The 27302-nt window shown below is 44.6% G+C and overlaps 8 protein-coding genes across 8 annotated transcripts; 4 read left to right on the forward strand and 4 right to left on the reverse strand.

Moving 5' to 3' along the window:
- Positions 1-65: 65 nt before the first annotated feature.
- AK88_03021 (uncharacterized protein) lies at positions 66-564 on the reverse strand (the record flags this gene model as incomplete). The annotated part of the gene is made up of 2 exons (XM_012480644.1): positions 66-416; positions 547-564. 2 exons carry the CDS (start codon positions 562-564, stop codon positions 66-68), a joined length of 369 nt encoding a protein of 122 aa, XP_012336067.1.
- A 1670-nt stretch (positions 565-2234) lies between these two features.
- AK88_03022 (uncharacterized protein) lies at positions 2235-2902 on the forward strand (the record flags this gene model as incomplete). The annotated part of the gene is made up of 3 exons (XM_012480645.1): positions 2235-2290; positions 2397-2530; positions 2667-2902. 3 exons carry the CDS (start codon positions 2235-2237, stop codon positions 2900-2902), a joined length of 426 nt encoding a protein of 141 aa, XP_012336068.1.
- A 986-nt stretch (positions 2903-3888) lies between these two features.
- On the forward strand, positions 3889-7932 carry AK88_03023 (uncharacterized protein; the record flags this gene model as incomplete). The annotated part of the gene is made up of 1 exon (XM_012480646.1): positions 3889-7932. The coding sequence occupies one exon, from the start codon at positions 3889-3891 to the stop codon at positions 7930-7932; it is 4044 nt and encodes a 1347-aa protein (XP_012336069.1).
- A 354-nt stretch (positions 7933-8286) lies between these two features.
- Positions 8287-9945, reverse strand: AK88_03024 (ATP synthase F1, alpha subunit; the record flags this gene model as incomplete). The annotated part of the gene is made up of 1 exon (XM_012480647.1): positions 8287-9945. One exon carries the CDS (start codon positions 9943-9945, stop codon positions 8287-8289), a length of 1659 nt encoding a protein of 552 aa, XP_012336070.1.
- A 2188-nt stretch (positions 9946-12133) lies between these two features.
- AK88_03025 (uncharacterized protein) lies at positions 12134-15188 on the forward strand (the record flags this gene model as incomplete). Its single annotated transcript, XM_012480648.1, has 4 exons — positions 12134-13301; positions 13409-14259; positions 14373-14874; positions 15040-15188. The coding sequence occupies 4 exons, from the start codon at positions 12134-12136 to the stop codon at positions 15186-15188; spliced, it is 2670 nt and encodes an 889-aa protein (XP_012336071.1).
- Positions 15189-15454: 266 nt separating this feature from the next.
- On the reverse strand, positions 15455-17223 carry AK88_03026 (uncharacterized protein; the record flags this gene model as incomplete). Its single annotated transcript, XM_012480649.1, has 2 exons — positions 15455-17023; positions 17155-17223. The coding sequence occupies 2 exons, from the start codon at positions 17221-17223 to the stop codon at positions 15455-15457; spliced, it is 1638 nt and encodes a 545-aa protein (XP_012336072.1).
- A 1201-nt stretch (positions 17224-18424) lies between these two features.
- AK88_03027 (uncharacterized protein) lies at positions 18425-21037 on the forward strand (the record flags this gene model as incomplete). Its single annotated transcript, XM_012480650.1, has 1 exon — positions 18425-21037. One exon carries the CDS (start codon positions 18425-18427, stop codon positions 21035-21037), a length of 2613 nt encoding a protein of 870 aa, XP_012336073.1.
- A 467-nt stretch (positions 21038-21504) lies between these two features.
- Positions 21505-26748, reverse strand: AK88_03028 (uncharacterized protein; the record flags this gene model as incomplete). Its single annotated transcript, XM_012480651.1, has 7 exons — positions 21505-24654; positions 24764-25528; positions 25698-25898; positions 26056-26115; positions 26222-26346; positions 26540-26579; positions 26713-26748. The coding sequence occupies 7 exons, from the start codon at positions 26746-26748 to the stop codon at positions 21505-21507; spliced, it is 4377 nt and encodes a 1458-aa protein (XP_012336074.1).
- Positions 26749-27302: the final 554 nt, after the last annotated feature.

Here is a 27302-nt window from a genome sequence, read left to right on the forward strand (position 1 = left end):
TTTTTTTTTTTTTTGTTTTTACTTTTCCAAATAGCTAATACAAATTGGGAACGCTTCCCCTGTCCTCACACGGGGTCCACCTCCTGTCCCCTTTCCTTTATTATCATAATTTTTTTTTTGGCATCCTCCAGTCTCTTCCTCTCACTTTCCACCCATTCGAAATCATCAGGAGACATAATCCTCACGGTCAGATAAATTGCAAAAACGCACCAACCGCAAATTAAAAAACCAGTTATGAACACCTTAAATTCGGTGGAAAAAATGGGGTTGTTTTTGTGCTTATACTTTTTAAACGTATTAATATCAATGCTTGTAATTTTATTGTCGGGTAAAACTTTTTCTCTTCTCTTCAATTGAAGGAACCTCTTGTACTCCTCATCCATGTCTTTAACGCTTGGCCCTTGGGGGGGGTAGTACTAAAAAGGGGTGGGGGGGAGAGGATAATGGATAAGCATAACATATGCAACGTGTTAGACTGATATGGTCGAAGAAGTGTCCAATGTGTCGTCCTTTTTATGAGGATCACTCGGTACATATGTGTGTGACCATAAAGGGAAGCATCATTGTGTGCCGCAAAAATCACCCTCAACTGTTTTGCACAAATTGGCAAGTGGAACAAGTCCAGCATGCACCACTCCCACATTAACAAAACGTACGTTGGATATCTTTTTGGATGACACATAGCGAACTCCTTTGGGTGTGAAGGGACACCTGTTTTTTACTTGACATATAAAGAATCTCATGGTGAATTCGTACACGAGTGTTTTTTTTTTTTTTTCCCCCTTATGTTAGCGATTGCTCCGTTCCATTCGTGTAACTTCTTCACTGTATGTCGTTTGATTGATCTGCATTGGTTCTCGTAGGCGTGTCCCGTGTTCTTTAAAAGAGGTGTGAAGGGGCATTGCCCGAAGGGGACAACAGGCCAATTTGCTCGATTAGAAGTTAAATGTGGCAAGGCGTAGCCAATGGAAATAGAGGTAAGAGGCGTGGATGGACTGCTAAAGGGGGCTACGCAAATAGGATTCGCTCGGAGCAGCAGCAAAGTAGGCAAAAAAAAAAATTAAATGAATAAATAAAAAATAATAAAAAAAAAAAATAAATAAATAATTTCCCGACTCATAAAGTTTTGGAGCCTTCCTATGCAGCTTCACAAAGTTCTCCCGTATCGAACAAATTTTAGTCCCTACTCCATTTGAAGAGTTACAAAAAAAGAAAACACCCTCTCAGGCATAACTTTTTTTTTTTTTTTTTGTTTTTTTGGTTTTCATTTTACCCATTTGACTTTGCACAGGGGGGGCGCAATGACACGCGTGTTTTTATCATTAAACAGTGCGCGGAAATTGCTATACTAACATGTTTGCTACCTCCTCGCAGTGCATCCCCAACCGTAGTGTCCCCCATTTGGAAGTAGTGTTGCTTCTCCACCCGCAAACTGCGAAGAGAGGCTATGTACATATGTATGCAAGTACATATGCATGTATATATGCGCCCATCCGTACCAACCAAAGGGGGTAGTCCCGCTCTAACGTGAAGGCGAACACCAATGCATCTGCCGAAATAGCACAAAGTTGATGTGACAAACATAATTGGCCATGTTCAGTAGGAGGATTTTAACCCTTTTTAATTCTTAAGGGAGAGTGGGATGAACGCGGCTGCAATCGTTTACACTGTTGCAAACAGGTGAAGTTAATGGCCACACCTGGTTGGACCTTCCCCCGACAGACACTCGGCTACGTACACCATTCGTATATTCTGGCATGATCAGATCAGCAATATTTTTTTTATTTTTTAAAAATACTAACCAGAAGAGCGGAACGACAAACCCATGATTCGCCCTTCTCACCAATGAGACGCACTCCGCACAGAAACAAACATATTATTTTGAAGAGGAACAAATGGTTTAGCATTCACCGGGTATGATGATGATGAGATAATGAAAGGTGCATAATGTATGTTGCCTAACCGTTACCAGCACACACTCATACACCGTGTATATTTAAAAATCTCCCCATTGAAAGGAAAAACTTAACAAGACTGACCTCCTGTGTTAAATTGGTCCTTTACCTAATTCGCCATTCTGTTTTTGTGTTTTCTTCCCCTCTCCCCGGTGCGACCCCGCTTACGCTTGAAGTTTCTCCGTAGCGAAGGCGACCCGAAGTTAAACCACCTCCCAATCGAGGCACCGTCATCACCGTCACCCCTTCCAAACGATTCTTTCCTCTCCCTTTTGCAAAATGTTGAATTTTATTCTTTTGCAGAATAGGCAGGGGAAGACACGGTTTTCAAAATGGTAAGTGGTGAGGGGGTAGGAGTTGTGCAGATGTCCTGCACATCTCATCTTGTGCGCCGCCCCACGTGTACCCACAACTGCTGCAACTTTTTTGCTCCCCCCGAAGGTACATCAACTGCAACGAAGCCAAGCAGAAGAAGATCGAGAGAGACATCAACAAAATTTTAATCAACAGAAGTAGGTCCTACGCGAACATCTTCGTGTACGAGAATTTTAAAATTGTGTACAGGCTATACGCAGGTAAGGGAGGGGAGTAGAAGCACCATTGAGGGAGTGGAAGTGAACCCTACAATGTCGCTTGTGCTGAACATTGTGCTGCAAATTATGCCGCTCATTTGCCGCTCATTTGCCGCTCATGTTCCCTCACCCCGCGCAGGCCTCTACTTCGTCGTGTGCATCGAGAACGAAAACGAACTGTACATCCTGGAGTTCATCCACTTCATGGCGCAACTTCTAGATACCTTCTTCACAAACGTGTGCGAGCTGGACCTCCTTTTCAATTTCCATTTCCTGTATTACTTTTTTGACCACATCATCCTGGGGGGATACATCTATGAGGTGAACAAAAATATTATTCTCGACAAAATAAGTAAAATAAAAAAAGTCATTTGAGATTTGGGGGGGATGTTTAGGGTTGACAGGAACCACATCCATATAAACTACGTCAAGTGTGTTAGGCCCCTATACACACCCCAACCACCATGCGTGCTCAACACATATTCGTAATTCAATGAGCACATATTTCATGCCCCTTCAAATTTGACGCTGCATTACCTTCCAAGCAGCATGTCGTTCTATTCGTTTTTGTAAAAGGTACAATTATCTCTTTTTTTTTTTTTTTTTTTTTTTTGGCGTTGCTTTGGGGACACTGTGCCCGTTGCCACGTGGGTCGTTGGAACTACTCTGTGTCACCTTCTCTTTGTCACCGTTTTTACGTCTGCGCTTCTTTATCACCGCTTGTTTATCACGTCGTTTTCCTACCCCTCGTTGGGAATGCCCCACCAATTTTTCTGTATTTTTTTTTTTTTTTTACCGCTCAATGAACACTTAAAATAGCAACTCGAATGGAAAGAAGGGGAGCAGCCTCCGCGTTGACTCTCTAGTGGAGTAAAGTTCGCTAACCCATAAGTGCACCGGTTGATTGGTTACAAGCGCAATAGAGCGTAACAACCTTTTTGCAAGTTCGAGGTGCAGTTGGAAAACGCGGGGTCGACTTGTTCCTCCCACAACTCTCATTCGGAGGTCTGATCGTCCGCATAGCCTCCTCTAACCACCTCATTTGCGTCGGAGACACCCTGTGAAGTGTTCTACCATGACAAATGTAGATACGTGAAAAAAAAGGTGCACCTTATTTGGCGCAAATGTGGTACGTACTCCACCATAGGCGTTAACAACAGATGCATAGCCCGGCACATTAAGCCGATCGTCGCCAGGGAAAAAAAAAAAAAAAATGTTCGCGCATGCTAACATGTTATATGTTCACTTCGTGAGCAGAATATAACCACACACACACGCTGCTTCAGCGCTCACTTTTTTCCCCTGCGTGACGTTGTTTCATCTAAACGATCATCACACAAGCGTAGCGGTGCGTTTGCGCCATGCAGATCGGCTGTAGAGGCGCCTCTGCGGGTGCGCGCCAGGCCCTCAGAATCCACAGGCAGAAGCAAAAGCCAGGGGCCATAAACGAGTACAGGGAAAAGCTGCAGGCCCTGTCGAAGCATGAAAAGGTCGTGCGGATTGACCTGAATGGAAAGGAGAAAAAAACGTGCAAGTACTTTTTCGACAAGGACAAATATGTGTATGTGAAAAGTAGGGCGCAGATTGAGCGGTTCGACAGGGGGGCAGGGCGGCCCATCGGCGAGGCGTCAGCCAAGCCCGTGGCCACATCGCTGCAAAGCAGCCCTAACACCGCTCATGCTGCTACGGTCTCTACCACCGCCGCCATCCCCACCGCGATGGAGCGAAAGGTGCGCAAGGATGAGAAGGCCCTGCGAGACACGTACGACCTGTCGCAAGAGGAAATGCTCTACATGAAGTTTGTCCAAAAAATAAAAATGAAAAATATGTACTCCCTACTGAACAACATAAGAAAAAATAAATACATAAGTAAGAAGCAGAGAGACGTTATCCTCAGCTGCATCTACAAGTACCTAAGTCACAACTGCTATCTCATGTCGAAAAAGGAATTCTTTTTCTTCCTTTACATTTTCCCTCAACAATTAAAATATGCCTCCAAAACAGTACACTACTTGAAGAGTCTCCTGGACAAGGATCAAATGACTCTCACCCAGTGTCTCAGATTGGTTAGCGAAATAAACCTTTACCATGTAAACTACCACCTTAGAGGTCACTACGTCCGCTTCCTAATTAGAAATGCACACAAGATTACCTTACCACAGATAATGAACCTGTTGTCGAAAGGGTCTTACCTCTTTGCCATCACTCCTGATTTCAAATCGGAGGAACAACTGCTAGATGATGTTCTTAAAAAGAAACTAATTAACATTGTAAAGGACACACAAAAGGTTCCCCTTGATGGGGACATAAAATGGGATTACTTAAACTACATGGAATGGTGTGCTGGTCGAAATAATATTTACCTAAACCTTTTCCTTAACGACCTCTCTCTCCACCTACACAGAAAAATATTCTTCAACAACGTAGAAGTGCTAAAGCAGAATCAGGATTACGAGTACCTACAAAGAATCCTAACCCTGGGCAGATACAACCTCTGCATAAACCACTTAAACATTTTAGCCTTGAGCAGAGATGGGGACTCCTTCCTTACGAGGGGGAAAACCACCAAGGTGAAGGTCTTCCCCTCATACATTACGGAGCAAGGAAGGGGGAGGACCAAGTGGGGCGGTGTCCGCGGGGGGGAACCACAGGAAGAACACCAAGTAGGCGAACAAGCGGGACGTGATGGGCAAGTGAAGCAGCCAAGTAACCATGCCCATGTAGACGCCCCGCCTCCGCATGACCATCCAGTAGCGACAAACGAGCTTGTCTCAACAGCAGCGCAAGAAAGTAACACATTGAAGGAGATGAAAATGGCTTTCTCCTTCTCGACCCCATTCGAAAAATTAAAAAATAATCAATACGATCATTTGAAGCACCTGTATCACATTAACACCAAAGTGAGTGATAAAAATGTGAAGGTCCTGTTGAAATTTTTTCGAATGCTATATCACCACAATAGTAGTTCATCCCATGTGGAAAATCTTCTATGCAGAAATAATCTTTCTAAAATCGTGTCTGATCTGCGCAAGGCGTGGGGGAAAAACACACCCATGGGACGTGGACATATGTGTAAAACTTACTATGGAGAAGACTCCCCTCTTTGGAGACTCACCCGCTGGTGGACCTCCAACCATGTGATGAGTACACCCGACAAACAGGTACCCTTCCTTCATAACCTATTTGAGCATATCCATGGGGAAACCCCCCGCAGGAGAGAGCTTCCAGTCCAGGAGAAGCCGCTCCTCTCATGTAAAAATGCCCAATTGGAGCAGCAGACAGTATTGTTACCATATGAAGAAATTAAGGGGGCGATGAAAAAGGACAACCACGAAGATAACCCCTCTAACGTTTGTCACCTATCTACTAACTCACCCCCAGCCGAGAATCATTCTCTCCCCTTCCAAGCAAAGGACGCCATCTCACGAATCGTAAACAACGTCTACTTCAACGCGCAGTACAATAAAAAATATTTCCACAAGTCCCAATTAAACTGTCTCGCCAAGTCTTTGCTTTATATAAGCCACTCATTTGTGGAGTACGTTCAGATGGGGGGTGACTTATCCCGGGAGGAAGTCGACCCACGACGGAAAAAGAATAAGCTCCTTAACCAAGTGGAAAAAACTTTTTATGAAATTTTCACCTACGTCATGAAAAACATGTACCTTATAAAATTATCCAACTGGTTTCACATCTTCGTTGCGATACAGAAATTTGGGGGAGCTCCGTGGGGAAGGGGAGAAGCAACAGGACCTACCTCTAAGACGGGGGAGCCAAGTGAAGAAGACACATTGCCCCTTGACCGAATGCAGAACCTCCTACAGATTGTCCACACCGTCAGGGCGTACCGTTACCAGGAGGTGCGCGCCATCGTGCAGGACCGAGACACTCGACGTGCCCTACAAATTGACGAGTCCCCCATTCGAGATAATGAACTCCCAGGAGGGGACACCACCAACTACGACACTCTGCACAAAATCATACTCAGCAAGTTTAGGATACACGATAAGGGAGTTATCACCAAGGATAAGGAGCCACCACTTGTTACCCAGGGGACTCATAACGTGGTAAAGACCACCGAGACACCCTCCCCTTCTGCGGTCAAGTACACATACGAAACGGACAGTACACTCCCCGCGATAACTCTGCAGTGCGGTGCCAACTACCTCCTAACCATGCTGTCCAACTACCTTGACGGCACACCATTCCAGACGAAGCGCTTCCTCATCATCCTGTACCATTTGAACAGGTCTAGGTTGAAAGGCGCGTCGGTCCAGGCCCACCTCGAGACCACGTTACAAAAAGACCATGAGAGATTTCGCAACAGGTACTTCTATATGCACACCGGGTGTGGGGGGAATAAGCCGCTTCTAAACAAGTCACTAGTTGCGAAGGTGCGGGCTGCCTATTTAACCCTCAAAGGGGGTCGCTCGCCCACTTCAAAACGTGTAGCTAGCTGTCCTGGTTCACCCGGTTGGCGTACCTTTCCCGTTCACCCCAACTCGGATAACCACACGCACGATGTCTACACCCAGATGGAGAAGCTACTTATAAGGAACAAACATGACTTTACCCTAGACGACATGATTACCTTCATCGCCACATACAGCCTGAATGGCCTCTACCACTCGACCGTATACTTCTCCATTTCCAAGTGGTTGCTCCAACACGACATAGCATCTCTCCCTGATGAAATGAAAATATTTTTATTAATCCTCTTCGGCCAGTGCACACATGTGTACAAGCCACTCTACTTTCACCTACTTCATCTCGTCTCCCAAATTGAAGTGATTAAGGAAGAGACTGCCCTCCCCCTTCTCTGCTCTCTCATTCACATGCTAATCCATTACGATCGCCACACGAGAAAGGTAAAATTAAAACACGTTCGTTATGTTGAGAGAAAATTTGGAAAAATTCACTGGCCTTATTTTTTCCCCATCGAGTTGTTTCTTTGGCGCAGTGCACACGAGATGGCCTCCAGGAGGATCCGCACCTTAGAGAGGGACTCCATCAGTGACAAGTGGAAGGGGAGAGAAGGAAACGGCACAAGAGCGAATCGTACTTGTGAGAAAATAAATTCAACACAACTCATTCTTAATTTGGAATTTGATTTGTTGAAGCTTAAGAATTATTTGAAGGACATTCTTCCACAAATGGTTCTGCAGTTGGAAAAACGTTCAGTTGGGGGAGAGGATCATCTGGTAAACACGACCCATGGGGTGATGTCCCCTCCTCCCCCTGCAGACCTGTACCCCTTGAACGAAGAAGCCACTCGGCAGCAAGTGCTACAGAATTGTAAAAATTTCCTTTCATACCATTTCGTGAAGAAAAATTTTTTGGTAAGCAGGAGGTCCCTGTACTATGAAATACTGGTGCAACTTTTTAAAAAAGTGGAACAGCAATAAAAAGTTTTGATGCTACCCTACACAAACTACGGGGCGGGACGGGGCGCGCAGCAGTATAGCAGGAATCGATGCTGACTTTTAAAAAAAAAAAGAGTTTTTATTCTCCTCTTTTTTGGGGGATGATAATATCCCCCCACCTCCCTACTCGGCCCCTGGGTGTGTCGCGGCTTTCTCAAAGTTGAAGGCGCCTTCGACTTATTAGCGACCCGATAGAGACACGTTAATAAATAACTTTGTTCTTCCCCAGGGAAGGGCTCTCTGATTGGAAGCTCGGCCGGTTGATCATTTCGCGTTTGCAACGCTGCCGCAACGCGTTTGCACCGCTTCGCTAACGCTTCGCTAACGCCGCACCCATTACGCCGTCTCGGCCTTGTACAGCTCGAGGAAGCGCTCGATGCTTTCCTTGATCTGGTACTCCACCTCGGCCAAGTCGCAGTTGCCCTGGATCTTCTTCAGCACATCTGCGTAGTTATTGTCGAGGTACTCAAAGTAGCGCTTCTCAAAATCCTGCACCTTGTCAATGGTAAGGCTGGCGAGGTAATCTTTGGTGGCCGCATAAATGAGGCAAATCTGGTAGCTGATGCTAACAGGGGAGTACTGTTTCTGTTTTAATATTTCCGTTAAAATTTTCCCCTTCTCTATGAGCTTCTTCGTGGATGCATCTAAGTCTGAACCGAATTGAGAAAAGGCCACGATTTCACGAAACTGAGCTAGCTCCAATTTCATGGAGGACGCTAATTTCTTCATGCACTTGTACTGGGCACTACTTCCAATACGAGATACACTCAAACCAACATTAATGGCCGGGATGATCCCCTTGTAAAACAATTCACTTTCAAGAAATATTTGACCATCCGTAATAGAAATGACGTTGGTAGGTATGTAAGCCGACACATCATTATTTAGCGTCTCTATGATGGGCAGCGCGGTAAGACTCCCCCCTTTCAGCTTGTCGTTCAATTTGGAAGACCTCTCTAGGAGTTTCGAGTGAATATAAAAAATATCTCCTGGGTAAGCTTCTCTTCCTGGAGGTCTCCTCAGAAGAAGAGACAACTGCCTATATGCAACTGCCTGCTTACTCAAATCATCGAATATAATCAACGCATGTTTTCCATTGTCTCTAAAATATTCCGCCATAGCACAACCTGTATATGGAGCTAAAAACTGAAGAGGAGAAGCATCAGATGCGCTGGAATTTACAATGATGGTGTATTTCAACGCATCGTACTTTTTTAATAAATTCACCAATTTGGCAATGTTACTCTTCTTCTGGCCAATGGCAACGTAAATACAATACACTCTTTCATTCTCAGGTACTTGTTCATTTATATTCTTTTGGTGAATTATTGTGTCCACTGCTATAGCTGTCTTTCCTGTCTGCCTGTCCCCAATAATTAATTCTCTTTGTCCTCTCCCGATAGGCACTAAACTGTCAATGCATTTTATTCCCGTAATGATCGACTCATTTACACTCTTACGTGCAATAATTCCGGGTGCCTTTATTTCAATCTTCCTCTTTTCATTTGTCTGAATAGGCTTCCCTCCATCAATCTCTTTACCCAACCCATCCACCACTCGACCCAGTAACTCAGGACCAACACTCACATCAATAATCCTGTTCGTTCGTTTTATTATGTCTCCTTCCTTTATGTTCCTGTCGTTACCAAATATAACGACCCCAACATTGTCGTACTCCAAGTTCGTTGCCATACCATATGTGATGCTTGAAGCACCACCCCCTGCAGAAGCATCACTGTTATGAATTTCCAACAACTCTGAAGACTTCACATTATTCAAACCGAACGCTCTGCATATACCATCTCCTACACTTAACACATATCCCACTTCATTTGCGGAAGTCTTAAAATCGAAATTCTCAAATTTCTTCTCCAGGATTTTGGAAATTTCCACGGGGCTTATTTTTGTCGAGTATGCCATCATTGAGCAGCTGCTCCAGCTGATCCTCCTCTTCATCTGCTGCACCAACAGCCGCATTTTTGGCGCTGACTGCATGGTGTGTTGTGGAGAAGCGGCCTAACGCAAGGAAGGTTTGTTAACAATATTTTACATATGGGTTGCTTCAAAAAACCCCTGCTTCTCTCCTATTATTATTACACACACCACTACTGGTGGCGCTTCTCTATGTTAGCGCTTCTCTATGGTACCACTTCTCTATGGTACCACTTGTATGATGATGTTAATCAATTATCGAGTCCACTTTCGCATGCTCGCCCAGTGTACATACAACTGGGGGGGAGGGCGTCCTGGGCAATCTCACAAGAAGTTTTCCTCTCCTTAATAAGCGACTTAAAGGGGTAAAAAAAAAAAGGAGAAAATAAATCAAATCTGAGATGTGCGATGTGCGATGAGGTCACTTCAGGCCACGCTACACCCTTGCCATTCCACGTCACGCGCTCTTCCACGTACACCTTAGGAGGTTCAAAAAAAAAGGTCAACTGAAAGCACACTTACTGTGCGGGGTGTGGAAGGAATACTCATGCAACTCCAACACAACTGCGCGAAAAGAGGTTATGTTCAGAGGGGAACAACGTAACAAAAAACGGGGGAACGTGTGACCACACAAGTGAGGGCAGGAATGTTTCTCTTCTCTTCCGCTTCCCCTCGCCCTGCGACAGTTAGCGATTATTCGTTGCTTTTTCACGGGTTGCTGCGAAGTGCTGTTTCCTTGTTAACTATACTTCCACTGTGCTGCTTCCCTTTTTTTTTAATTTTACGTCAGATATGCTCCAGAGGAAAAAAAAAAAAAAAAAGAAAAAAAAGAATGACCTCCCAGCAAGTCATTATAACCCCCGCTTCAAGTACCTTGGCTGCATCACCACACGCAGTTCAAACGATACACAAAAAATTATTTCGCATACCGCGTGGGCAGGGGGGGGCACAGTAAAATACACCTGATATTTTTTGTATGCACGCGGGTATATTCTAAAGCTTCTTTCAGTCAGTCCGTCAATAAGCCCTACCCTCCCGCTGCGCTCCAGCTCTTGCTTTTTTTTTTTTTTTTCTTTTTTTTGTTACCGTAGTGCACACATTCGACTTCTACACGGTGAGGGTTATTACATACATCTTCCCCTTCCTCTTTTGTTTAATTTTTTCTTGTGTGGTTTCTCCCGCATGTGAGAGTTGCAAATAAACATGTTAATAATGGGAGAAACACCAAAAGGGCGCTAAATTATTATATGTTCATTTTTTTTTATCCCCCCATTGATGTTACTGTAAAGTGGCTTGAACGGATATGCTTGTATCCCCCATGTTGTGGAATATCGCTCCCCTGGTCAGCTGTGTATTTGCGAAATCCTCACGAGGCCACACCCTCCCCCCTGGTCGCAGTGGTGTTACTCCTACCTTCGTACCACTTGGAGGAAAAATCACCAAACAAGCTCTCTCACACAATGTGCCCCTCCCACTCTGCAAAAAAAAATTTAGAGCCCATATTCTGGGGGATGTACTCCCCCCAAAACAGGGAGCAATCTCTCCTTACCATGTACGTACACACGTGCAGGTTTATGGTGGCCCGGTTGATACGCACAGCTAGCTAATTCACACGATAAAGGTTCGCGCGTCCAAAGAGGGTACACACCTTTTTCTAACACTTCGCCATTTGGCTAAATGGTTACAGAAGTAGATCCGCATGAGGGAGATGCGCTAAGGAGGAATATTCTTCGTTCATGTCATCCTGCTCTTGACGCGTCAAATGGGGTACTTCAATGGAACCGCTTCAAATGGGATCTTTGTAAAAAGCGCCCCTACGTGTGGATCGTCTGGCATCGCACCGATGGAACGCTACACCCCTCATTTTGGTAGTATCATCCGGGTCGGAATAATCCCCAAGAAAAAAAAAAAAAAAAAAAAATGGGACATTCAAGGTAGAGAAAAATAACATCATTCAAGTGCTTCTGCACCGCTTCTTTCTATTTTACACTTCTTTTCCTTTTTTCACAAAATAGGAAGAGGATTGCTCCACGCGGTAGGCCCCTCAATGCCGTCTACACATTTTTAATCGCTCAAATTGGCGCGCGCCCAGCGATTTGTAGTGGTGCATACGCATACGCAGACGGGGCGGAAGAGGTGTGCTTCCTTATCTGCCAGACGCTCAACGTAACCTCACTTAGCCTACACAAGCCGCTTCGCTTCGCTCAGCCAGACGCTCCGCTTATGCAAAACCCTCCGCTGAGTATCCCTCATGAAGCGCGCGGTGTTCCTGCTGAAGCTGCTGCTTCTAGCGGCCATAGCCACCCAAGAGGGGCTTCTCTCGTGGCAACTGATGACCAGTAAAATGCTCGCGCTCATGCTAGATGCTGGTCTGCTGGCCATCTTCCTCTACTTACAAGTCAGATCAGCCAACAATACTCACATGTACATGATTTACGTTTATAGCGTCGTGGCTAAGATAACGGTGATCTACTACGTCTCCCTTCCGAGAGCCCTCATAAGACATCATGAGGAAGTCGGTGGAGGAGGGCCATCCCCACCGTTACCCATACAACTAGACACCTACGCAAACAACATCCACATCATCAGCTCCACGATCCTCATCTCTATACTGGTCTACATTCTGTTTTTTCTCGTGACCGATTTCGATCTGCTCAAAGTGCGTTTTATAAACCTTGAAATTTTTTTTTGTCTCCTCATAATAACTCACGTGTCGATTGATTTAATGGACATATCTGATTTTTTTTTTTGTGTTAATTTTCATTTTTTCCTTTACCACTTCCGAGTTGTACAAGAGCTATCACTCATTACTAACCCAGACCTGTTTGTTCATGCAGCCATAGATCGGAAGAGCTTCGTCGAATTTTATTCCTTCTGCTTGCATACCTACCAAGGTGTCTTCGTACTTTTTGGTGTACTCCTCTGCGTAAATGTAGCTATCCACGCCTACTCACTTCCGAGCTTTTCCTACGAAAGTAACAAGAGGTGGAAGCTCTTCGCTAAAGGGGGGGGAAGAGAACATGTACGAGACCTTCCGTCCAGTGGACCCCATTTGCTACACACCTACAGTCGTAACGCGGCGCTTACCAGGTGGACCAGCGACCAGAACAAAGCTACCAATGGAGGAGGGAAAAACCATTATGGGCACCCTCCTAGTGGGGCTATTATCAGAAAGGGTACCTCTCTGGGGGGACCTCAACAAATGGAAGGGAAGCATTCGATTAGTAGGGGCTTATTTGGGGGAACTTCTTCCCCCGCTTTAGCTTCTACTTCCACTGAGGCCTTCCTCCCAAGGTCCAAGGTCGGCGGGGACGCCATGTCCTGCCTCAAGTACATCAGCATATACAGCTTCTTCTTCACCGATGTGTCTCTCTTCATGGCGCGGCTGTTCCTTTATCTGGTCTTCTCGGCCACCGCGTGTAAGGGCCATCGCCAACCCTTTCGCACACTTCCCCACCACCTAATTGCCCCCCCCCCCCCCCACACACACACACACAAATCTCCTCATCGCTTCTCAACTGTGCAGGTTCGCCCCAGTTCATCATGAAGAATCTCTGCTTCGCCATCATCCACGGGTCACGCATCTACCGCAAGTCTAAATTCTACAACCGTCGCAGGGAACAGAAGGGCCAGCGGAAAAACGCAGCCAAGGGGGGGAGTTACACCGATCAGGGTGAAAAGACCCATTCAGAAGAAAGGACTAACAACCACCAAGATGCACGGCAGAGAAAATGCACAAACAGACCATCCAACAACCTACACGTGAAGGAAAGCCATGTTAACAAATATCTCCTGAGCAGGAGCTACCTGTCTACCGACACCATAAATATAAATGCGATTAAAAATATTCAGTACTCCCGAATTGACAATCTAAATTATAATATAATTAGTTCAAAATATTATTTTCATTATTTAAAATACATTGGGGTGAACTTCAAAAGATACATGTCCTGCTATGTGGATCAAATTGAGAAGAACTCCATGGGCTACTCTCTGATCTTCCTCTTCTTCTTCATTCTAATAGCCACAAAAATTGGCATCCTCGTGGTCACTTACACAATGGACTTTGATCAAGACCTGAACCGGCATTTGTATGAATTGACTTACCAATGGAATATGAACCCGCTGAAGTCCTGCTGGATTATCCGAATTAATTCTTTAATCATTTTAGTTTATTCATTTTGTTCCTTCCTTTTGTACCTATTTACCTGTTCCCTATTCGATGGGATTTTTATGTCCCTAATGTATGTCTTTAATCTTCTTTCATTCTTTTTCGTCCTTCTCATCGTGTCCAAATATAACCCCTCCTACGACATGCTGGACTACTTTAATAAAAACAAGAACACGCTCGTGGTTCTCATCCTCTTTGGCTACCTGGTAGGGCGGTGCAGGGGGGGGGAGGTGCCTAGGGGGGAAGCCATATTAAACGGGGCAAATTGGTAAAATTATCGCCGCCAAACAGCCACTTCTCAACCGCTCCCCTTTCACAGGTCTACCTCTTCCTCGCGGACACGTACATGTTTATCTACATGCTCCTCGGACGCAAGTACATCACATACCGAACACGAGTAAAAACGCGCAGGGAAAACGAAGACAAAGGAAGGGAGAGACAAACCGCAGAAACGAACGAACACGTCTTAACACCCATATCAGTGGTGTCCTCCTTTATCCTTAAACTGATCAAACACATGAAGGGACCCATCATGCTTAACAGAATTATAATCAGCAAAAATTTAATTAAAAATACACGAGTCGATAATTTTTTATTCTTTTGCCACATAAAAGAAATTGCTATTAAGTTGGTGCTTTACTTTTTCTCATGCTTCCTCGCACGCAGGGAGGACGCAATAAATATTTCCTTTGTTCTTTTAATTTTTTTTGTGAATATTCTTTTGTCCGTTATGTATTTAATTTTTTCCAAGGTGGACCGGGACGTCGCTATGGACAGCATCTTCACGCAGGCGCTCTTCCTGGACCTCAGCAGAGCCTCGCGTAGGGTTTGAGGAGGAAGTGGAGCGCAAAGAAGTGAACTCCAACGAGTGCGCTAAGGAGCCAAGCGACTACACTATTACAAGACGCTCCCTACGAAAAGCGCCGCGTTTTGCAAGCCGCTCTTTACGACGCTGCTTCTCTACCCTTCCCCCAATTTTCTCTCAGGAGACGGACGAGAGGAAAAAGGGACAGGCATTTCAAAAAGTCAGAAGGAAAAAGACGCCTTACACGAGCCAACCACACACACCAGCGTGTATGAAAAATATTCCTACGAGTATACAGTCCTGTTTGAGAACTGCCTGAATTACTTTTGACTCGCCTCGCGGGGAACCCCCCAGGCAGGTGTGAAAGGTATATTGTACGTTCATATAACCATGTGAGTTCGCACACGACCGTATGCATGTAAAAACGCTTCTAACACGCTCACTTCTTCTTCGTTTTCCCCGACTGAAGACACTAAACCACGCCTTCACAAAGGGGCTAAGTTTATAAGCTGCATAACGTCTACCCTGTTCTCGTGCCAACTGTGTCCTACGTCCACCCCCACCACATGCACGCATGCCCACATGGCGAAAACTGTTTACTCGTTTATATCAATGTCCTGGAAGTTTCCAAAGATGTCCTTAAATTTGATCCCAATTGGAGAATTAATTATTTCAATTTCCTTCTCCTTGATTAGAAGCTTCTGTCGTTTAATTTCTTCCTCCAACTCCAGGATCCTCTTTGTGTCAATCTGGGTCGGCAGCAGGTCCTCCCCCACGGTGCAGTCCAACTCGATGGCATTTTTCCTGTCTCCATTGTCACATGGTTTGTCTGCCTCCATGTCGGGTGTACCGTTTTCGCCCTTTTCAAAAAGCGAATTTGGAAATATATAACTCGCTAGAATGTTATCTCTTGGTTTGTTTTGCTCTTCTTCCTTCTGTTGGTGGCTCCAATCTACTTCTCTCTTGTCCCCCTCACCACCAGGTTTCTTTATTTCTTGCATGTGCCTTGTGAGAAGATCATCGAACTGGTCGGAGTTTTCCCTCCCATAGTGTCCTGTGTCACCCCCTTCTTCGCCCTCCTCCTTCTTCACCCCATTTGCTTCTCCCCTTGGCGGCGATGAGCCATCCTCAGTTTGGGATGTTTCCCCCTCCGCACACGTCACTGCGTCGGCGGGGGCAGTTGCCTCAACTGGCTCGCTCCCGTCCACCGCCCCCTCCTCGATCTGCTTCTGCACACCGATCAGCTCTTTGGTAGAATCATCCTTGGTAGCATCACCATTGGAGGTATCATCTTCGCACATGTCACCATCCGTGGTAACACTACTACTCGTGTCTTCCGTGGTCGTGTCATCGCCGCGAGCACAGGACCCTCCCGCCCCAGAGCGATGACCACACCGAGCACCAAACAAAACACGCTTATTCTTACAGTACCACTTATAAATGGTTTTCAAATATTGTAACCGATAGGATGAAATCGTGCAAATGTGAATATCGCTCATCTGATCCCCTAGAAGTTTGTAAAAACAAAATTTTTTCCAAATGGCATTTTTACTCTTCCTGTTGATGTCGTCAGATCGATACAAGTTTAGAATATCCTCCGATGAGGGACAATTTTTTTTTAAGTCGTTTTTTATTTCCATATAAATTTCCTGCACTTCTATATAGAGGGATTTAATATTATTTTTCATTTCATCAGTTAAGTCTTCTTTGCTTAGGAGCTCTTTCAATTCTTCCATCATCATTTTCTGGTGGCTATCGATTGCTTCTGTGCTAAAGAGTCTTTCAACATTTCCTCCTTTTTTTCTTTTGTCTTCACCATTTGTGGGTTCTTCCGTGTGGGACTCACTTAAAATATCCTGCTTCTGCACATCCTCGTCAGGAAAAGCGCTTGCTATTTTTTTCCCGCTATAATTAAGGATGAGCTGACTGGGATTCTCGTTCACTAGGATGTCCTTCAAGCTTCGCCTGACTTGGATTGGCTTTATTTTTTGCCTCTCCTTCTTAGGTAAGCCGCTTTGGCCACTGGGGCCAGGCTTGCCGCTCTCCCCGGCTGCCTTTCCCTGTGCGGGTTTATTCATACTTGTCTGGCACTTGACGAGAAGGCACTGGTGGGCTGATCCACACGGGTGGATTGAAGCGTAGGCTTCGTCTTCCCCTTCTACCTCCTACGAAGTGGGGTATACCATTACGTGCTCGCGAGGAATTGCGTGCGTATGTACACTTAGGAACATTTTGCATGTACATTTGTGTGCACCCTTTTGAAGGTACTTACATCTGGTCACCTTCACGCACCTACGGGGTTCGCCTCAGTACAAATGCCTTGTAGGAGCATCAACGTAGATTCGTCATTCTGTGAAGATTCCATTTTTCTTATATTCTTTTAATCTCCAAATCGGAATCCTTAATCTTTGGTCATAGAGTTTTTTCCACGTCTGCACATTTTTTTCGCGTTTTTTTTTTTTTTTTTTTTTTGCCCAAGGGGGGATTAGCAAAATTCATCCGTGATTTGTGCACGAGTGAACATTTTCGTTCCGGACAGGCAGAAACGGATGAATCATTGGGTAGAGGCACACAAATTCTGTCCTTATGAGTAGACACACATGTTGACCTTTATGTATGCATACCGGAAGCACATAATGACATGTGCATGGCGAGTGGGTGAAATTTTCCCTGCTTGGCTAGGGCCTCAGCGAAGAAGTTTCCACGGGGAGTCTTCTTATTCTTCCACATTTTTTTATACCTCTTCCTGTTTTCCACCCCCCCACTACCACCATATGGAAAGCCATAAAGGTAAACATAGTGCTGATCTGAGATCGGCATTTCGCACGTGGACCGTGATAAGTCTCTTTTTTTTTATTTTTTTTCGTTTCCTGTTCGCTGCAAGTGGCGGCAACTTCTTAACCCTTCCCACATCGCATATGGCACAATCCCATTTGACGCAATTACAACACTGAGTTGGGTGATACCCCTCAGTTTTTTTTCCAAAATAATCGAATATGTGTATCCAATGAGCATACGCAAAGTGCCCTTTTTTTTTTTTATGCGTGCGCATAGGAGAAATAAACACATAAGCGTTTTAAGCGTATGCACACTGGTGTAGTTATCACCACTTGCGCCTACCCACAAGGTGTATAATTCCGTCTCGTTTTTTCCCACAGCGGGCGCGCGTTGCCGATCTTCCGTTCTGCTGTTCTGAACGTTCATATTTTTTTTTTTTTTTTTTTAACAAGTAACATTTTTAGCTAGCTACAAATTTGTTGCAACACAGTTGGTTGTTCTTAAAAATATAAAGGGGACCGTATTCAGACTCACCGGCCATATTGTCTGTTCGTGTGTTACATTTCTTGTTTGATCAGCATAGCGGTTGCCGCGCAGAGTTGAGACGCTGCCTTTGTGTGTACCTTGTGTGTGTGATTTTTTTTTTTTTTTTGCCCCACTTTTTGGTCATTGTTACCTTGCCGGTCATAATTTTTTTCGCCACATGGCAGCCTCGCAACTTGTCATCCTCCTAACTTCACCCCATCGTGACCTCTGCACCTCTTCACCGTTGCCCCCTTCCCACCAAAATGATCACCAAAATCTTGAACGGGTGGCGTGTCTCCTTCTTCTTCAACCTGACGACCTTCATCGTGCAGCAGCTGGGGCTGTACTACATCCTCTTTGAGTACAACAAACTCATCCTCCTCCTCTGCACATTCGACATATACATTTTCATCCACTTCTGCTTCAACAACTCCCAATCCTTTGCGGCTGTCAAGGGAGGCAACTGCTGGATCCTGTATGTGTACTCCATCTCCTTCAAAGTTATTTTTATGTACTTTTTTGCCTTCAACGAAAATGCCTACTCAGAAGAAACAAACACAGATTATTATAACAAGTGTGTTATCTTTGCTCTCCTCAGTTTGAGCACTCTCATATACACGGCTCTGTCTGTGAAGTCATACAAGCAGCTGTACCCAGATGAAATGACCATAACGAATGAACATATTTTCCACAACAATTTAATGCTTCACGTCGTCATAGACCTCTTTGACATTTTCGAGTTGCTGTTCACTCTGGTCAAGCTCTCGTACATTGTTAAAAACACCAATTTTTGGATCAAAATAATTGGAGGAGTCTTAATTTCCTTTTCTCTCTACCTAAATGCCTACTCCTTCCCGATTATCTCCCTCGTGACAGAAAAGAACAGAAAAAATTTGGATCTTGGGGATATTTATTTCTGCAAAAAGCATGCTGCTGTGGTTGGCATAATCCTGGTGGACATACCTTTCATGATTTTACGCTTTTACTTCCTGGCCTCCTACGTTTCAAACGTACATTTCCAACCCCTTTTAATTAAGAACGTGTGCTTCATCCCGATCAAGTGCCTTACTATAAAGCACTGCAATTTAATTTTCGAGAGACTACGCCGCAATATAGATCACACGGATAATGGCGGTCGAGTGGGACACACCGTGGCGATTACCAAACACAGCAACAGTAATAACAACACCAACAAGTCTGATGATGGCACTCTCATTCCGTATGGCTCTCTTGGTGGGAATAAGCCCAACTTGGTGAATCGCCCCTCGGGGGGGGTTCTGAAGAAAAGATCCATCGTGTCTTTGAGTACCATGGGGTGCAACAACTCGTTGGATATCAAATCGGTGCAGTCGATGAGAAACGAGGCGGACGCACCGCCGGGAGAAGCTGCCGCTTGTAGGAAGAAGAAGGTCACAACCGTCGCTGATGCCAAGCAGGACGGTGAACAGATCAGCGGGACTACACATGCCCCAATCTACCAAAACCTCTGCGAATATTTCGAGCACCTCGTCGAGAATCAAGTGTCCGCCTTCCGAAAGCTAAACATCAGGAAGAACAAAATCGGGAAGAAATTTACAATGAACAAACTAATGTACACCAACGTGTCTAACAATGAAAGGTACCACTGCTACTTGGACGACAGTCTCAAGGTCTCCTACCTCAACCAGATTCGTCTCATCATCCCTTATATAACCTACTGCCTGGGGAAAATAGCAATGTCAATAGTAATTTACTTCTTCTACACAAAAATTGATATTCACAATTTAAAGATAATCCTCACACAGTCAGATATGTATTACAAATTGTTCGAACACAACAACATCATTTTCACCGTATCCTTTTTAATAATCCTGGGCAACTCAGTCATATCACTTTTGTGTTCTGTGTTTCTCTCTAGCATATTGGAGGTCCTCATTTTTACTCTTTTCATTTTTGTAAAATGCAGTTCAGATTTTCTCTTCCTCCTTCTCCTCGTCTATAATAACATTTTTGAGATTTTCTTGAGGAATTTGAGCACGTCTGAAAAGTACGCTCCATATTTTTATCTTCTCTTCGCAGTGATTCCTTCCTTCAAGATCATTCGAAATATTTATGTGTTTTTGTGTTCCTTGTCTGGCCGCCAATTCATTGGTTACATCATTCGTCCCTTCATGAACGAGACAAACAAAAGTAAGCTACCCCCTTTTTTGAGCATAAACGGGGGTGCCGCAGCGATCACCGGTGTTGGCGCAGAAGCAATCAGCGGGGGGGTCACTACTACTTTGGATGGAAAAGTAACCAACGGAGTTGGGTCTTCTTCCTCCACTCGAGCTCTCCAGACGGATGAATTCAACCTGTTCAACAACCAAGAGTCAAGCCAAAAAAATAACTTCAAGGGAGATTATAAGGGATTCATATCGATTGCATCTCTTCTAATATACATAAATACAAAGCACATGCATGGACTATCTTCACTTTCCATACTAATGTTAGGAAATAATTTCATTAAGAATCTGAGGCTAAATTATAATTTAAAAAATAACCATCTCCTACTTATCGTTTTAACTCTCTTAACCCGCTTCCTTTTGCTCCTCTTTATATGGATGCACCACAAGTCCAAAATTCTGACAGATGAATGTGTCCGTATGTTTTATTGCGGAGTTGCTTTTATCTTTATTCTAGATTTAATTTTTAAAACTGGCTACCTTATTGTCTCTCACAATATTCGGGTGTGCGCTGCGTACAGTTTGCACCTCAAGTCCATGTACGAGGACGTGTACTACAACTCCAGGGCAAAGGGCGACGTGCACAATAGCTACCTTAGGGACCTCTACGGCAAGTACCAGATGAACCACTTTTACGTGCGCACTGTGCCGCTCTTTTCGGAGCTCGTCTAGGTGGTCACAGCTGCCTTCCGCAGAGCCGCGTTCCGCAGCGCCACTGACAGCAGTATGAACAGGGCAGTACGCGCCCTACATCGAAGACACACCCACCATTCCTCCACTGCCCCAACTTTTTTTTTTTTTTTTTTTTCTGTAGCACACCTCCACCCTTGCACCTCGTGTCACCATCTCAACCATTTGGCATTTTTTAAAAAAGACGTTTTTAAAATAGCAAGCAGTTGGGTAGGCGCGTGGGCCCAATGAAGCTAACGTGGCTGCTTCACCGCTTAAACTTATCAAACGCAAACAAAAAAAGGACAAAACTGGGGGCTGTCCTGCACGCGGGCAGAGGCAGCTCATCAAATCAATATGGGCAAAATAAAAAAATGTGAAAAAAATGAGGAAAAAAAAAACAAACAAACCACTTCTACGCACACTTTTGAATGTTCATAACGGAGAGGAGATATCTCCTCCCACCTCCGTCACACCATCTGGCGAATGAGCTCCACCTTTTCTGCGACTTCTCTCTTAAGAGCTTCGTACCGCTCATCGGACAAGTGCCCCTTACCTATCCCTTCATCGGTCGGTTCTGTCTCGCCAGTCTGTGCGGCTTCACCATCCGGTAGGGTCTCCTCATCTAAGAGGACTTCTCCATCCGGTGCGGTCTCCCCATCCGCCTCCTCCGCAGTTGGCGCGTTCGGGTCAGCAAACAAATTCCACGTCGTGATGGCCAGATTTATCTTATTCAGCGCATCATTTATGAGCAGGGGGTCTTCCTTGGCTTTGAGCTTGTCCACAATTTCATCCAATTTCACGCTTATGGTGTTTAGGAATACGTAGCAGTTTTGCTCGTTTGTTGAGATTAGACTGGGGGATACGTTATTTGTGTCTGCGTCGAGGAGTGCGTCCCCTTCCTCAGTGTCGTCTCGTGTGTCCTCATTGTCGCGAAGGTTTCCATCGCCCGCATCTTCCTCATCATGCCTATCTTCCGAACAACTTATGTCTTTTCCTTTTTTCCTCCTCGCCGACTTCTTGTTCTTCTTGTGAACAGTCTTCTTTCCCTCCTCCGTCTCCTCCTTCATGTTACTTTCCTCGTCGCAATTCTCTTCCGTTTCATGACGCTCCTTTCCGGAGGTGCCTTTCTTATGCTTCTTTTTTTTTTTCTTTGCCACCACTGGCAAGGGTTCTTCCTCCGGCGCGGCCGGTGCACTGTCACCCCCAAGAAAGGGCAAAATGGTAAGTAGGGGAGAACCGTCCAAGGGGGGAGCACTCAGGGGGGAGGTGGCTCTCTGCATCTCTTCCTTCAGCTTCTCATTTTCCGCCACCAAATTGGCAACCTCCTTGTCTGCCTCCGCTTTTCCGTCTGCGAGGTCGCGGTTCTTCTGAGCCAACTCGGCCAACTCTCGCCTCGAGTCGAACAGCTCCTTCTCGAGTTGACAAATCTTCGTTTCGCTTCCGCGCAAATTTTCCTCCAGCTGCGCAATCGTGGCAGAGTGTATGTCCTGAGCAGGATTCGCCCCACTGCCCATGTTGGAGACCTCCTCCTCCGCGGCGCTTGCACTGGTACCTCCTCGCCTGGCCACGCGTGCCTCCCTGAGCTTCAGTTCACACTCGTTCACCAATTTTTCCATTTCCCTATTTTGATCTTGTAGCTTCTGGTCATACTGCCGTATGGCGGACCGGAATTCTTCATCCTTCTCCCTCAGCAGGGAGGTGCACTCATCAATTTTACTCAGCAAATTTTTTTCCTGTTCAATTTTGAGCAGTTCTGCTTTCCGGCTCTGTTCGCAAATATCTTTCATTTGGTTAATTTCCTTTTGTCTTTCTTCCTTCATTTGTGTGACCACTTTCTTGTGTCTCTCCGTCATTGATTCTACGTCTCTCTGACATCGCTCTTTCTCCGCTTGCATTTCTTTGGACAAAGCTTCCATTTCTTTCTCCTTCTGAATAACCATCATTTTTATTTGTTCCTGATGTGCCTCCTTCTGTGTCTTAATTAGTGCCTCAAAGTGGACCTTCAAATTTTGTTTCTCCTCTTCAAAGCGCTGCTTTAGTGTCTCCTCATTATGGTTACACTCTTCCATTATTTTCCGTTCAGAAGTGTGTTGTACATTTCGAAGCGTCTTTATTTCTTCCTCCTGTTTATTTATCTTCTTCTTATATTCATTCACTTGGTTGAGGAGACTTTCGTTTTGTTTCTTCCCCTCCTCATTCATTCTAATTTCTTCCTTAACCTGTTGTTGAGATTGTTGTAGGTCATTATTCAGTTGCTGCACTTGTCCCCGAAACGTTTCCTTTTCTCTTGTTAGTTCTTCCACCTGGTTTTGCAAAACCTTCAATTCGTGTTGGAAGGTATACTGTCCATCCTCCCTTTCACGTCTGATTTTTTCGAATCGCTCGTCTGTAATTTGGAGGCACTTTTCCTTCTCCTCTAAGTCGTTCTGCAGACTTATTATTATTTTTTTTTTTTCCTTTTTCAATTTGTCCATATCTCTGTAGGCCATTTTACATCTCAGCTCTGAGTTTATCAATTCCTTCTTTACTTTATTAACCATTTCATTTAACTTTACATTTTCCACTTTTATTTTTTTCAACTGCACGAGGTGACCTTCTATTTCCTTGTCCCGTTCGATCAGCTTCATTTGGCTGACTTTTCCTTCCTTTAGCAAATCATTTTCTATAGTACTAAGCATGTCGATTTTTTCCTCTTTACTTGCAATTAATAAATTTTTTTTTTTTATTTCTTCACTTAGCATTTCCTTCTGCTTTTCGTACATTTTAATTGCTTCTTCTAATTTCTGTATGCATTGATCATTTTTCTCAATGGTCTTTTCCTTCTCCTTTAATTCTTCTTGTAGTTCCTTCTGCTTGCTCTCCATCTCTTCGAGGTATTCATTCTTCCGACACAGTCCCTCCTTATAACTCCTGTTGTACTTGCTATGATGTTTCAGTGCCTTTGTGAATCTTATATTAGCGCATTTCATTTTTTCTTTTATTTTACTCATTCTGCTATTCAATGTGTACACCTTCATTTTCATTGCTTCGTTTTTGTTTCTACATGTTTGTAATTCTTTGGCTAGCTCTCCATTTTCATTTTTAAGCATATGCATTTGTTGAGTAACCTTTTGCTTCTCTCTCTCCATCACTTTCATATTTTTACTAGCTGTGTTTACTTGACCTACACATCTTTGCAACTGCATGTGTATATCATCTAGGTTCGTAATCAACTCTTTGTTCCTCTGCTTCATATGTTTAATTTTATTGCTACTCATTTCATTTGCTCTGTCCAACATGGACTTATTCTCCTCTACATACCTCTTCAACTGATTAATTTGAAAAAACATTTTGCTTTCTCTCCTCTTCAATCGTCTAATTCTCATCAGGTTGTATTCATTTCTGTTTTTGTACTTGTTTGTAAGCTTGGTTTCCTCCTGCAATGTTTGTCTTAACTGCATAATCGTTTTCTCGTCCTTTTCCTTCGCGCTAGTAACTTCTTCCTCATTCCGTTGCTGCCTTGTTTGCAGCTCTCCTATTTGTTGCTTAACTTCTTCGTAGCTCCTCCTCTTCCTTTCGAGCTCCTTCTTCGCGGCGTGCACCTCGGCTCGCGCTCTCTCCAGTTCGTCCTTTTGGCCCTGCGAGGGGGGGGGGAAGAAAAACAAGTGAACACAAAGGACGCCGTTAGAAAGAAGTAGTTGTGAAGACGCGATGATGACGACCTCTTTAACACGTGGCCCGACTTACCTCGAATTCCCTCTTCACCCCGACCAACGCCCGGATGGAGGTCCAAATGGCATCCAGTTGCAGCTCCGTCTGCGCAAAGGTGGTGTTTCCGCGCAGGGGGGTTGTCAGAACATTATCCAGGGGGGGAGGACCCTCTGCCTCATCCACGCTTACCCCCCATGCGTACCCTAACGATTCGTCCATTGTATCTCTCAACGTGTCGCACAACCCACCGCCATACTTCCCCCCAAGCGCAAACCCCCCCCCTTTGCCACTCTCCCGCAGAAATGTAACGACACTCATTATCTTCCGCGAACAGCTGGCGAAGGCGCGCTCCTTGTTTCTTAACTCGGTTAAGCACGCCTGCACAGATTGCAGCCTTGTCTTCAACACATTATTCGCTTGTGCTAATCTGACCTTCTCCTCTTGCAGAAGTTTGTTCTTCTCCTCCACTTGGCTATTTTCACTTCGAAACTTTTGCAGCTGAACCCTAAGTTCATCCAGTTCATCCATACATTTTTCTTCCTCCTTTTTTACTCTCTCCAAATGATCTTGGTAATTTTTAATCTTCTTGTATAAATTTTCATTCCGTTCAATTTCTTCATTTAACTTGTCCTTACAGGTCTTCAGTTCTAATTCAGATTTGACCTTCTCAACTTCACTTGCCTGTACATGCATTTCATGTTTTACTAGCATTCTTTTTAATTCCTCCACTGTTTTTTTTTCTTCATTTAGGGTCTCCTCATTTGTTGGGTCTCCTCGGTGGCCTTCCTTTTCTGCAGTACTCTGTGGACAGAGGGGCGGGGGGTATAATAATAAAGGTGGGGACGGGGCATGTCGACTTCACGACTTTTTCCACTGGCCACCGTGCGACATGTGCTTTACATTGAGATGTGTAGACTTTGCAAAATGGAGCCAAGCACAACTGCATCATGTCTCGCCCCCCTTTTCTTACCTGATCCTGCAAATCGCCTTGCTTGCTTCCCTCAGGGAGGAACTGCAACTCCATTTTTTTTATCCTATTTTGCACACTCCTTTCGAGTTGATCCTTTTTGGCGTACAGGCTGTTTAGCTTCATGTGTATACTTCGCACCTTCAGAGACAGGCACCAATTTAGGTTCTTCTGTTTTAGGAGTTCCCTCCTCAGCTGCGCGCACTGTCATGCGTGCATGGAGAGAAGAACAAAAATGTGTCATCGTGAAATGGAGCATAAGGCAGGGAGGTGAACAGGACTGGAGTGAATAATACAAATGGGAGTAGATAAGCTTTACTTGGGCTCACGCCCCTTTTTTTTTTTTTTTTTTTCTTCCTACTGTTCTGTCATTGTAGGCACTGCTGGTTCGCTCCGTGATTCCAACATTGAAGGGCAGGTCCTAAATGAAGGAAGGACGTGCATGTATATGTAGCTTCTTCTTAGCTTCACCAAGGGAGTAACGCTTCGAAGACTCGCCACAAGGAATTCTCCAATATTTTCCATACCGCATTATTCCTCTCTGAGTATAACTCCAGCTTGGTTAGGGATTCTTTTAGTGTCTCCAACTCGGACAGGCAATTCCCATCGTTCAATAGGCCTTCTAAACTGCCCTTTAAATTTTCAATATGATCTTAAAGGGGGGGGGCGGAAAAAAAAAGGGGAGAGTTAAAGAGGTTATACATTATGGGACGGCAAAAGGGAAAATGCACAGAAGCGTGTCCGCAAGGAATTTTTTTTTTTGCCCCTTTTCCTTCTCCACAGGAAGAGAACTTAATCGGGTAGCCACATGAACAACAGGGGACGAAATGAATGCCTTTTTTTACATTTGTTGGTGGGTGGGTCCTTCTTCCTGCCTTGGTAACTCTGAAAAATGGTGGTGATGGTGGGAAAAAAATATTCTTTTTTTACATGATCTCTAAAATGGCTGCTAAATGCATGTGTTATGCTGCTTCTACATCATCGCTACAAAGACCGATCGCTCCGCCGCTCTAATTACCAAGCAGGGATCCCCATTTCCTGATGGCTCATCCATTTTAGAGGAACTTTTATGCGCACGGGGGCATCACACACCCGTGAAGTATCCCCCGGTGAGGTAAACCTGGAAGCAAATTTCTTCTAGCAGTTGAGCAAAAAGGTAGTGGGGCATACACAGGTAGGGTATACATGTGTGTTTTTTTTTTTTTTTTTTTTTTTTTTTTTTGTGGCACCACCCTATGTGCGTCCTCTCTTTCCAAGGTGCCCTCTGCCATCCGATATAAGGCTGCTTCCATTTTAGGCATAATAATAATCTCTACGGAGAAGTCCCTTTTATGGTGTAGCACCCAGGGATGCAATTAAAGATGCGCTTGGAACACATGGCAATGTAGATTTGTAATACACATGTGTGCCTCTGCAGCAGGGTCAGTTGCGATTGGTAGGAAAAGGCTTCCTCGGGAATTTTCTGCTTCAAAGTTCGATTACCCGGTCGTTTTTCACTTGATGTTTTTATATATATATATATATATATATATATATATATATATATATATATATATGTGCGTTTAATTTTACCCATGTGTGGTTTTTTTTTTTTTTTTTTTTTTTTTT

The sequence above is a fragment of the Plasmodium fragile genome (assembly GCF_000956335.1).
Source record: "Plasmodium fragile strain nilgiri unplaced genomic scaffold supercont1.32, whole genome shotgun sequence".
In the NCBI taxonomy this organism is placed as follows: Eukaryota; Apicomplexa; class Aconoidasida; order Haemosporida; family Plasmodiidae; genus Plasmodium; species Plasmodium fragile.